The 13,572-nt window shown below is 34.9% G+C and overlaps 1 protein-coding gene across 7 annotated transcripts in view; it reads left to right on the top strand.

Moving 5' to 3' along the window:
• The window catches only part of RB1 (RB transcriptional corepressor 1), a 133,852-nt gene that overhangs the window by 17,452 nt on the left and 102,828 nt on the right, over positions 1-13,572 (top strand). For 6 of the 7 annotated variants that reach the window (XR_008618959.1, XR_008618958.1, XR_008618957.1 and 3 more), the window contains one exon: positions 12,483-12,598. Coding sequence is in view for 1 of the 7 variants with exons in the window: in XM_028497303.2 (XP_028353104.1) it covers positions 12,483-12,598 (116 nt within the window). In the remaining 6 variants the exon portion in view is untranslated. Of the gene's footprint in view, positions 1-6,228; positions 6,410-12,482; positions 12,599-13,572 lie in introns of those variants that run through there. The other variant, XR_008618962.1, reaches the window with a different exon arrangement.

Raw genomic sequence — 13,572 nt, 5'->3', positions numbered from 1 at the left:
AATTTTTTGTTCATTCTATCCCTCCAACCCTTCCTCACTTCCCCTTTCACACCCACACACACAAAGGATTTTTATTTTACCTCACTGAGGTCTTATTATTTACTTACACTTTTTAGCCAATTTATTATCAGTGTGTTTGAAATAGGCAGTAGATTCAGATGGTTCAAGATTCAAAAGAAATAAAAATGTAAGCAGTGAGAAGTCTCTCTCATTCTTTCCCCTAAGCTGCCTGCTTCTCCTCCGTAGGCAGCTAATAAAAGTTTCTAGTTTTTGCATTTTTCTGCACCTTGCTTTTTTCATGTAGTGATGTATCTTGAAGAGCACCTCTCCCTCTGTGTTTAGCGTAATCTTTTTAGTGGATATATTTCCCATTGTATGGATGTGTAATTTATTTATATATTCCCCTGTTAACAAACATTTAGTTTATTTTTGAACATTTGATACAAACTGCTGCAGTGAATAGCTTTTTATATACATTTAATGCACAAATGAGAGTACTGCTGTAGTATAGATTCCTAGAAGTGAAACCACTGGGTCAGAAGACATTCACATTTTAAAAATTTAATAGATTATGTCTTTGCTCATAGAATAAAATCTTTGCTGATAATCTCACTTTTCCAGTGAGGCCTAAGACTGTTTAATACTGTAATCTGCCCCTACTTCTCCCTCAAATTCTCTATTCACTTTACCCTGCTTTTTTTAAAATTGAAGTATAGTTGTTTACAATGTTGTGTTGGTTTCTAGTGTACAGCAAAGTGATTCAGTTACGCACGTGTGTGTGCGTGTGTATATTGTTACAAGATACTGAATATAGTTCCCTGTGCTGTACAGTAGGACATTGTTGTTTACCTATTTTATAATTTTTTTTTTTTTTGGCTGTATTGGCTCTTTGTTGCTGCGTGTGGGCTTTCTCTAGCTGTGGCCAGCGGGGGCTACTCTTCATGGCAGTGCTTCTCATTGAGGTGGCATTATGAATCTTACAACTGATCGTTTACTGTTTTGAATTCCACCTTTCAAGGCATAGTATGTAGTTTTTCAGATACTAACATCTTGTCATTTTTTCCCACCATTTCTATATTTCCCTTTCAGCATTTCAAAAATACATATATTCATATATAAACACACACCCATATATATTCAAAACTCAAATATACTTGTTTTAGAAAATTTTATAGTAATAGAGTGAAAAGTGAATATCCTTGCTCTCTTTGTATTCCCACTTCCATAGAAATAACCACTGATAAATTTTTTGTTCATTCTATCCCTCCAACCCTTCCTCACTTCCCCTTTCACACCCACACACACAAAGGATTTTTATTTTACCTCACTGAGGTCTTATTATTTACTTACACTTTTTAGCCAATTTATTATCAGTGTGTTTGAAATAGGCAGTAGATTCAGATGGTTCAAGATTCAAAAGAAATAAAAATGTAAGCAGTGAGAAGTCTCTCTCATTCTTTCCCCTAAGCTGCCTGCTTCTCCTCCGTAGGCAGCTAATAAAAGTTTCTAGTTTTTGCATTTTTCTGCACCTTGCTTTTTTCATGTAGTGATGTATCTTGAAGAGCACCTCTCCCTCTGTGTTTAGCGTAATCTTTTTAGTGGATATATTTCCCATTGTATGGATGTGTAATTTATTTATATATTCCCCTGTTAACAAACATTTAGTTTATTTTTGAACATTTGATACAAACTGCTGCAGTGAATAGCTTTTTATATACATTTAATGCACAAATGAGAGTACTGCTGTAGTATAGATTCCTAGAAGTGAAACCACTGGGTCAGAAGACATTCACATTTTAAAAATTTAATAGATTATGTCTTTGCTCATAGAATAAAATCTTTGCTGATAATCTCACTTTTCCAGTGAGGCCTAAGACTGTTTAATACTGTAATCTGCCCCTACTTCTCCCTCAAATTCTCTATTCACTTTACCCTGCTTTTTTTAAAATTGAAGTATAGTTGTTTACAATGTTGTGTTGGTTTCTAGTGTACAGCAAAGTGATTCAGTTACGCACGTGTGTGTGCGTGTGTATATTGTTACAAGATACTGAATATAGTTCCCTGTGCTGTACAGTAGGACATTGTTGTTTACCTATTTTATAATTTTTTTTTTTTTTGGCTGTATTGGCTCTTTGTTGCTGCGTGTGGGCTTTCTCTAGCTGTGGCCAGCGGGGGCTACTCTTCATGGCAGTGCTTCTCATTGAGGTGGCTTCTCTTGTTGCAGAGCACGGGCTCTAGGCACGTGGGCTTCAGTAGTTGCGGCCCGTGGGCTCAGTAATTGTGGCTCGCGGGTTCTAGAGCACAGGCTCAGTAGTTGTGGTGCGCGGGCTTAGTTGCTCCGTGGCATGTGGGATCTTCCCAGACCAGGGATCGAACCTGTGTCCCCTGCATTGGCAGGTGGATTCATAACCACTGTGCCACCAGGGAAGTCCACCTATTTTATAATTTTATATATAGTAGTGTGTATCTGTTAATCCCAAGCTCTTTCCCCTTTGGTAACCATAAGTTTGTTTTCTGTGTCTGTGAATCTGTTTCTGTTTTGTCCATAAGTTCATTTGTATCATTTTTTAGATTCCACATGTAAGTGATATCATATGATACTTGCTTCTGTCTGTCTGACTTACTTCACTTAGTATGATAGTCTCTGGGTCCATCCATGTTGCTACAGATGGCATTATTTCATTCTTTTTGATGGCTAAGTAATACTCAGTTGTGTATATATACCACATCTTTATCCATTGATCTGTCGATGGACACTTGGCTGCTTCCATGTGTTGGCTGTTGTAAATAGTGCTGCTATCAACATTGGGGTGCATGTATCTTTTCGAATTAGAGTTTTCTCCAGATTTATGCCCAGGAGTGGAATTGCAGCATCATACGGTAGCTCTATTTTTAGTTTGTTAAGGAACCTCCATACTGTTCTCCATAGTGTCTGCACCAATTTACATTCCCACCAACAGTGTACGATACCCTGCTCTTTTTTCTCTCTTTCTTTTTTAAAGTTTATTAATTTTTTAAATTTTTGGCTGCATTGGGTCTTTGTTGCTGTGCGTGGGCTTTCTCTAGTTGCAGCGAGTGGGGGCAACTCTTCGTTGTGGTGCACGGGCTTCTCATTGCGGTGGCTTCTCTTGTTGCAGAGCACAGGCTGTAGAGCGCAGGCTCACTAGTTGTGGTGCACGGGCTTAGTTGCTGCGCGGCATATGGGATCTTCCTAGACCAGGGCTCGAACCCGTATCTTCTGCATTGGCAGGTGGATTCTTAACCACTGCGTCACCAGGGAAGCCCTCTTTTTCAAACATAGTATATAGTTTACTTATAGATACTGATTTTTGTTTATTATCGTTCTCTTCCCCCTGAAATGTCAGCTCCAGGAAACAGGAATGTTTATTTTGTTTACTGATATAATCCTAGCAGTTTTAATAGTGCTCAGTGCTTGGTAGGCATTTAGTAAATATTTGCTGAATAAATTAAATGAATTAGAGAATAAGGTACAAAATTATCCTTCCTAAAATGCCCAATTTCTTTACCCACATATTTTGGATTTTGGGGTCTTATTTTATATAGTTTTCTAAGATTAAAAAAAATTCTTTCTAGTACATGTTAGGATATAAATGACTGAAAACAGCTATAATATATTTCTTTAAAAAAACTAACCCCCCCTCAGTTCCCCACAAACATAGGGACAAACTCTGAGTTTTATTCTCTATATTAGAAGTAGATACCAGAAGGATACATCACATACTATATAGCATCTTCTTTTCCAAAGGATTGGAATGACTGTGGAGATTGTTATAGGCTTCCAGGTTTGCTAGGATATCTTCAATCTCAATTTAATAGGACTATTTGTTTTTCTGTACTTAAACATCTTTATGCCCTATATAAATATAATTTAGATAAAACAGATGTTGTTTTGAAATAAATGATTGTAAATGATCTATCAGTGAATTAATTAATGTTTTCCTTATTATGTGCATTATAGTTTTAGAGGCCTGATATTCATAATTATTGATGTTCAGATCGGTAGTTATTTCTGTCTATTACATGTTCAGCTATAAACAGATAGTCAAGTTTATATGAGACCTAGATATTTAGGAGAGCTTTGAAGTGAATTATTTTATCAAAATTTCCTATTCCTCTTCCTGTTTTAATTTACCTCTTTTCAATATGTGCTCTGATTTTCTCATTCTACAAACTTTTTTTAAGGTAAGTTGAATCAGAATTATCAATATATTGCAGTCAGAAACCACCAAACTTTCCCCACCTTAGATCTGTTTTAAGAAGTTTACCAAACTTAGTTTATTAAATAATAATTTTTCCTAGTTTTATTCAAGTCATACAAAGCTGCCAGCCAGTGCTTTTTTATCAATGTAAAGGTAAATTGTGTTACCTTGCTGCATTGAATTCTAGCAAAAGTGAAGTATTTGCTACTTTAGTTACTGAGGCATTATTGAAAGTAAACATATGGGTTCTCTTAAGTTTTTAAAAATTTCAGCACATTTGCCAAAGATTATCATTTTATGATTTGGAAACCTAGAAACTCCCAGACCACAGGACTTGATGATCAGTGATCCCTTTCATTTCCCTTCCAATTGAGATTCTTTCATTTTAACGCCAACTCATTTATTCATTAGTTATGTTTTCATTTTTTCAAGTATTATATGTGATACTGGTACAAGGAGTTGACATGCAAACTTTGGAAGATACCTTTTATATATATAATTAAATCTGAGTTGTAGGAGTTGACTTCCTCAGTTTTTTTCATCTTTGTTTCTAAGAGTGGTAGACATCGATTTCATTGATCTTTTACAGAAAAACCAATTAATTAGTCGTTGTTTTAATATGGCGGCAGTTTTCTCTCCTCTGTGGCTCTATCTTCTTGGGTGGATCATCTTTTGGGCCTTGGACTCAATAAAGCAAGCAGAGAGCTTGACTAGAAACTAAGTTCCGGGTCAGTTATATATCACATGTTTAGGAAATGAGGTCTGTAATATCATTTGTTTGTGTGAGTTAGTCCTGTTGATACTCACCAGGTTATCAATGTGTGATCAGGAGCTAAAGAAACGAGTAGAACCAATATTCTTACCTTATATTTTTTACTCATGATTCAATTGCTGCTTGTTTCTCAGAGCAATACTAGAAGGAAAAGAGAAAGTTAAAAAGTCATTCTGTCCTGTGCGGGGGGATGACTATTGCTACTGCTCTTTAAAAAAATGTGCATTTAACATCAAGTTAGTGCTGGGCATTGTACTAGGTTTTGGGGGTATAGCGGTGTATTAGATGTAATTATGTCTTCAAAATGCTTACAGGCTAGTTGAGATATGGACAATTGAGCAAGTAAGTAAACTGAACTTAAGTTTACTTAAGTGCTTAAATAGGCCTATCCATTCAGTTCTGTAAAAGCTCTTAAAGGAGGGAGCCCCAGGTACTCAATTCTTGGGCAGAAGGCTAGATGAATCTCAACTTGCCAGGTACATATTTGTCTGGGAGTAGAGTCAACTCTCTCCCCACAAAGGCATTGTGTAACTGGATGGCTAATTCAGTTGGTGTTCACCCTTGAATATGGTATCAAAAACATGATTGAGTACAAGTAAAGTTAGCTTTTACATTCTTCTTGACTGTGCTACTCTTGCCTTTTGCTTCTTCTGACCACATCAAAGAATTTCCTTAACACTAACTGCTGAGGGCTAATATTATGCAAGTGAGAGGGAGGATTTTCTGGCATATTAGCATGTTATCCCTTTTGTTCCTACATATAACCTTGGTAAGGAGGAAATCCAGCAGTGGAAGATAAAGGCAGCTCTTATCCCCTCTACTTCTCTAATACATTTAACTTGTAACTTTATGGCTAATCATGCGTTACAGTCTCCTGAATCTAGTGTAAGGATGTATCCTTTTGACCCTGAGATAAGAGCATATTTCTTATGGCTTATTTCCATCTTGGTCATGGGTGATATTTTAAAAAGGGAAGATAAGAGAGAGTAGTGTTTTTAACTCTTAAAATTTCAGTTTGAATTCATGTTGGTTATGATAGCATGACTAGTAAGATAACCTACTTTTCAGATGTTTCCAAGATGATTTATGTTACCACTTGGTGGAGCTCTTTTATAAGTTAGTGCTTGTGATAAAGCAAGCACAAGTCATCACTAATTCGGGGTTGTCAATTGGGTGGTTCAGGTGAACTAAATTGTTTTGTTTTGTTTTGTTTTGTTTTTTTTGTGGTACGCGGGCCTCTCACTGTTGTGGCCTCTCCCGTTGCGGAGCACAGGCTCCGGACGCACAGGCTCAGTGGCCATGGCTCACGGGCCCAGCTGCTCCGCGGCACGTGGGACTTCCCGGACCGGGGCACGAACCCGTGTCCCCTGCATTGGCAGGCGGATTCTCAACCACTGCGCCACCGGGGAAGCCCCAGGTGAACTAAATTAAATGACAGCTTAAATCGGTAGCCTCTTAAGTGTTGATTGTAGATTTCTATTTAAGCTATAGTATATGTAATTACAGTTTTAATATTTTAAAGATTTTTCTCAAGAATATTCCTAATTTTTCTCTCTCCTGCTTTATGTAAATTTAGTACTTTTAAATTGACTTACTTTCCCCCCAGTTTTATAGTTGTTAGGTAATTTAGAAAATGTATCTAGTGTTAATGAAGAAAATGAAAATCATTTGTAATCCTACCACCTAGAGATAATAGTTAACATTTTGATAAATATTTGCCTTTCCTTCCTTTTAAGATTTTTTCACAAAATTGGAGTCAAAATATACACAGAATTTTGTATTCTGGTGTTTTTTTCTCTTAATATGTCTTTGGTATTTTCCCATGTCCTTATAGTCTTTGAAATGTTTTAGGAGTTTTATGTTATTCCATGATATAGCTCGATCATAGTTTTTTAACTGTTTTATTTAAAGATATTTAAGCTTTTCCCACTATTTTTACTCTTATAAATAATTCTTTGAGCATATATTACACTAAATCTTGACTCAACACTCCAATTATTTTCATAGGATAAATTCTTAGAGATAAAAGTGAACTTTTAAGGATCTTGATGCATATTTGCAAATTGTCCTTCAACTGACACTATTCTGAGGTTCAGTATTTTCAAAATATGTTTATTGGAAATTACTGTTTTTTCTTTTGCAAAATACTTTTTCTTGCCCTTTCCCCATTATTTTCTTCTTTTATTTATTTATTTATTTATTTATTTATTGGTCATTCTTTTGGCTGAGTAAAAATTACTTTTCCTCTGTGTTTTTTTGTTTGTTTTGTTTTTTTGTTTTTTGGGTTTTTTTTGTGGTATGCGGGCCTCTCACTGTTGTGGCCTCTCCCGTTGCGGAGCACAGGCTCCGGACGCGCAGGCTCAGCGGCCATGGCTCACGGGCCCAGCTGCTCCGCGGCACATGGAATCTTCCCGGACCGGGGCACAAACCCACGTCCCCTGCATCGGCAGGTGTACTCAACCACTGCGCCACCAAGGAAGCCCACTTTTCCTCTGTTTTAACTATTTTTAAGGTGCTGTTCTGAGCCCATTTCGTAATTCTCAACTAAATTTTCAAGAAAACAAATCAGTTACAGATTTTAGGTTGTAAATTGCTATTGGAAAATAGGGCCTGGATCTTGAGAGAGCAGTGAGGGCTGGAAAGCAGGATGAGATATGAGAAACATCTGTATGGAGGTGATGAGGGTGCTATAGAAGTGGATGAGATTGTGGAGGAAAAGAGAAGGTTCTGGGAAAAAGTCCTTGGAGTTAGGAAACACTGAAAAAGTTGGGAGAAATAAAGAGAATGAGGATGTTAGAGTGTTTAAAAAGCTAAGGGAAAAAGTTTCATTACAGTGGTGTTAGAAGCTGTATACAGGACTTTGTGGATGAAACCAAAGAAAAGGCCATTCAGTTTAGAAAGAGAGCGGTCTTTAGAGACTTAGAGAATAGCGTCAGTAGAATCGTGCGTATGTAGTAGATGTGTTCAGTGGATGCAGTAGGTGTGACTGTGAGAGTGTACATGATGAGTATGTGTGTGAATAGTGAGAATAGTGAGAGTTTTAGATGTGTGGTTAGACCAGTAGCTTGATAAAGTCCAGGGATAGGTTTTTTTCTTTTTTTAAGGTGGTGCAAGCTTATCTAAAGGGAAATAAGTGTTTAGAAAGAACTGTTAGAGAAATTACAGGAGACAGAGGGAAGAATTAATAAACTAGGTCTTGAAGGAGATGAGAGGCAGTGTGACCCAAAGTGGGAGGTACAGAGGGATTAGATATACTAATTTGAGAGTGGAGGAGAATGTCCATTTGTCAAAGTCAGAAGAGGAAGTTGAAGATACAGAGACATTTGGAGAAGACTGAAATTTATGGTATTTAGAAATTATTTGATGTGGAGAAAAATGTTGAGGCTTTTGGTATTGTGATTCTCTAACCTTCTCAGTAAAATAGAAATGAAGAGTACAGAATAGTAAAATAGTTAAGAGTACAGGACTCTTAGTGGGGTGATGAGATTAAGGATTTCAGTAGTGAAAATGTTAGGAATATCAATGTAGAAATGTAATTAAGGAAATATTCTTAAATAAATGGAACAATACTAAATTGAGTGTTAAGAAACTTGGGTTTTAGGTCTGTGGCATCGACTGGCTGTGTTGAGCAAGTCTCAACACTCTAGTCTTTATTAATCTGCACAATGAGAAGTAAATTAGATGTCCTTTACGGATTTAAAAATCTTGAATCAAACTGAACTAAAAAAGAGTAAAACATAGCTACAGTAATCAAGACATTGTAGTACTAGTAAAAAGAAAGACAGGTAGGTCAGTGGAACAGAACAGAGAATCTAGAAATAGAATTCACACCTATATAGTCAGTCTTTGCACACAGAGGTGCTCAGGTAATTCATTGGAGGAAGGATATTCCTCTTAACAAAAGATGCTGGAGCAATTGGACGTCCATATGCAAAAAATGAACTTTAATCCCTATCTTGCACCATTTATAAAAATTAATTCATATGAATCATAGATCTAAACTTGTAGAAGATGACATAGGAGAAAATCCTCGTGACCTTGGGTTAAGCAAAGATTTCGTAGATGGTACCACCAAAAGCATGATCTATAAAGCAAAGTAATAAATACAGCTCCATCAAAATTAAAAACTTATGCTCTTTGACATACACTATTTAAGAAAATGAAAAGCCACAGATTGGGTGAAAATTTTTGCAAAACACATATCTGTTAAGCGATTTGAATCCAGAATGTATAACTAATTCTTACAACTTAATAAGACAAACAACTGAATAGAAAATTGGCAAAAGGTTTGAAAAGACCCTTTACCAAAGAAGAGATATGGATGTTACGTAAGATTTGAAAAAATACCCAATGTCATTAGTCCTTGGGAAAAGGTACCATTACATACCTACTAGGATGGCTAAAAAACAGGCAAGAACAGACAAACAAAAACTAAGTGCTAGTAAGGATGTGAAGCATCTGGAACTCTCATTTGTTGCTGGTGGGAATGCAAAATGGTACAGCCACGTTGGAAAACAGTTTACTAGTTTCTTATAAACTTAAACTTGTATTTAATATAGAACTTAGCATTCCTTAAGTAGATATTCACCCAAGAAAAATGAAAACATACATCCACTTAAAGATCTGTAGTTGGATATTTAAGGCTAGGGTTAGTAGCCTTATTCATAGCAGTGTATTCAGCTGTTGGAATAGATAAATAAATTGTGGCATATTCATAAAATGGAGTGCCACTCAACAATTAAAAGGAATAAATACTAATATTATAGATACAACAATATGGATGAGTCCTCAGAAGTATTATGCTAAGTGAAAGAAGCCAGACAAAAAAGGCTACAGACTGTATAATTCCATTTGTATGATATTCTGGAAAAGGAATTGAAATCAGATCAGTGGTTTCCAGGGTCTGGAGGTCAATAAACATGATTTCTTACACACACACACACACACACACACACACACACACACAACTCCAGCATTCCTTAGCATTCCCAGGAATGGATGTTTTTGGTGTGGAGAAGGTTGGATTATGGATAGTATTGAGACAGATATGATCTAGAGGAATGAGTGCTAGATTCACTGATAATAGTGCTGCTGCTGATAGTTGTGATTCAATGAGTATAATGCCGGGCACCATGCTGATTACTTAAGTGCATCCTCAGAGACTTCCCTGGCATTCCAGTGGTTAAGAATTTGCACTTCCACTGCAGAGGGCACAGGTTTGACCCCTGGTTGGGGAACTAAGATCCTGCATGCCGCCACGTGAGGCCAAAAAATAAATAAATAAATAAATAAATAAATAAATAAAGCGTCCTCACTGTTAATTTTCATAGTGACTCTGATTAGATATTATTATCTTCCCTATTTTAGTAGAAACTGAGGTCTAATTGGATTTAAGCAAGTTGCTCACAGTTATACCACTCGAGTATTCAAACTCTTGAATGTTTGACACCAAAATCCATGTTCTTAACATAAATAAAAGTATAAGTCCCAGGGAGACAGGCAATTTTGTTTGTTTCTGTTTTCATCACTGTATCCCCAAAGTCATAAAACCATGGCAGTTGCATAATGAGTATTTCTTTTTTTTTTTCTTTTTTTTAAAATGAGTATTTCTTTAAAAATTATTAGAGATATCAAATTTTGGAAGATATAAAAAGACAAACTGGAAGAGGCAAAGAAAACTATATGAAGATATATGATTTTTAAATATGGTGGTTAGACTGATGTTTCCCATTTAGGCATTTATCATATCAGATGACTTTGTGTTAAATTATGTTATTTGTGTTCCAGTATAATCTACTATTTTAAAAAGTGAACAGAATGATTATAGAGTAGGATTTTGTAGTTAATTCTCATCTTCATGGCTTTGTAAATTTTTTCCCTCTGGCAAATTTTGGTGGCATCCAGATATAAGATCAGACCAAGTGGATGTTATAGGTTACAGTTAAAATGCAAGCCCTTTCCATATCTATCTCTATCTCTCTCTATAATTCTATATCTAGAATCTTAAATACTTTAATCTAGAAATTCTACTTCTAGGACTCTCTTAATTGGAAACTGATTATTTTCTTCGCATAGATTAACAAAAATATTTGTGCATGAATCATTTGGTTTTGTAACATGGATCTCATCTGTAATATGGGTCCCTCTAAAGAACTAAATCAAATATAGGTGATTAAAATATTTAATATTCTCAAGTTTAGAAGGAACATTTATTTTTCTTCCATAGATAACTGTGTATGAAGAAGAAAGAACACTTTATATATATAGTTAATTGGGATGCAGCTAGAACATCAACAATATCAACAACAAAAACAACAAGATTTATAAATCATCTGAAATAAAGGTCACACATTTTGCTTATAGGAAAGTTCCTCAGGTCCTTAAAAATCAGGACCTATGTATACATTTTATTTAGGCATTTTATCATTTCAAATGAGCTTGTGTTGAATCATGTTTGCTATGTCCTAATAAAATTTGCTATTTAAAAAAAATGAATAAAGCACATACTCAATTTTAACAAGCTTAATACTTCATTTCCCAACTTTAAAAGAGTAAAAAAAAGATTGGAGTTGCTGAAAGAAGACACATTGAGAGAAGTTAGGTTCAACAGGTGATAGCCTGAGAGCAAAGAAGCAAACCAAAATCATGATAAGAATTAAGCATAAAAATTAAAAAATCATGGTAGTTTGGAAGTTGTTTATTATAGAGACAAACAACCTTTTACATCTTAGTAGTTCCTGAGAAATTGACCATAGTAATGTAAATACTTATAAGTGTATATACATATATGAGTTTATGTGCATTCATTTTATTAAAATATACTTAATAGTCATTATAACAGTCAAGCAACATACACTTTGTTGTTCAGTTTCAGAAATAGTAAGTATGTAGTCTAGTTTCAACATCAAATTTATTGAAGTATAATTTATATACACTAAATCAGCCAGTTTTAAGTGAACAGTTCAATAGGTTTTGACAAATGTTATTTAACCATTGAGATCTAAAAATTTTTTATTACTCCAGAAAGTTGTCTCATTCTCTTTTGTCATCATTCCCCAACACCTCCACTCCTGTCCCCAGGCAGCCACTGATCTACTTTCTGACACTAAAGATTAGTTTTGCCTTTTCTAGAATTTTGTAGAAATCAAAGTGTACACAGCATGTACCCTTCTGTATTTGGCTTTTTTTCCTCTGTGTAATAACTGAGATTTATCTATGTTGTGTGTATTTATACTTTTCTTTTTTGCTGTTGAATAACATTCCATTGAATGGATATACCACAGTTTATCTTTTCACCTGTTTTTGGATATTGGGTTGTTTGAGTTTTTGGTTTTTATGAATGAAGCTGCTGTTAACATTCAGGTACCAAGTTTCCACTTCTCTTGGGTATAAATATCTAGGGGTGGAATTGCTAAGTGTTATTCAGTGTGTGAATGATTTAATGAAATATTTGAACCTTTTTGTTTTGTTTTGTCTTGTTTTGTTTCCAGGAAGGTTATGTTCAAAAGAAAAAGGAACTATGGGGAATCTGTATCTTTACTGCAGCAGTTGACCTAGATGAGATGCCGTTCACTTTCACTGAGCTGCAGAAAAACATTGAAACCAGGTAAAATTTCTTATATTAATATAGGCCTCTGCCATTAAAGAAAACTATTTCTCAACTATCATTTTAATAGACTTTAGGGAATTAGTGGGAAATGCTAAAATTAAACGTAGGAAACTTAGGTCAACTAGTGAACTCCTGTTCTCCATTAGAGCCCTTAATGAACGTGTATTTATGCCGCACTTTCTTAAAAATGTAGCAGTTTGTGTCCTGGGAAAATTTCCATTGTGTCTCTCGCTATCTGTAAACTTTCTTACTTGTAGCTGTTGATAAAGTGGACAAAAAAAGCAAAGGTTTATGAAGTAGACTTATTATATATTAAAACCTTTGTAAAAGTAGTGTGAGTCTATCTTAAAGGAATTTAGTTGTTTTATTAAAGTTTAAGATTATTTAATATAATAGATATTATATATGTTTTGAGACTGTATGTTCAGTTGAGTATCTATTATAATACTTGTCCCTGTAATTACTTAATTAACGTCTGTATTGAGTTTCTAAGCCTGATAAGAGGAGTTTACTGTTTCCAACAAGTCAAGAGAAGCCTTCTGGGAATTCCAGTCATTTCTTTTGCAGTATATTTATGAAATGTTACAGTAAATAATTTTACCAAAAAGATAGTAGTCTATGTTTTTTCTTGGATAAAACCATCTAGAGTTAGACATAATTGGTGTTTTGTGTAAATGAGATAAATTAAATTGTTGCATGTTTTAGTAACTTTTTCTTATTACCTCTAAATAAAATGTGGATACAAAGGCCTTGTATGTTCATATTTAACTTATTGAATATGAATTGGTTTACCTCTCAGAGATTTCACAGTTTAACTTTATTAACTAAAATCACTAAATCAAAATAGTTTTTATATAGCTGAAAAATAATCTAAATATAGAGGTAAAATTTTACGTTGATTTATTCATTTATTCAGCATATGTTTTCTTGACCTCTGAGGATTAGAAAGAGAATGAATGTTTGGGTTAAGA

The sequence above is a fragment of the Physeter macrocephalus genome, chromosome 13, assembly GCF_002837175.3.
Source record: "Physeter macrocephalus isolate SW-GA chromosome 13, ASM283717v5, whole genome shotgun sequence".
Taxonomy (NCBI): Eukaryota; Metazoa; Chordata; class Mammalia; order Artiodactyla; family Physeteridae; genus Physeter; species Physeter macrocephalus.
The sequence above is the reverse complement of the archived record's forward strand: the minus strand, read 5'-3'. Positions and strand labels throughout refer to the sequence as shown.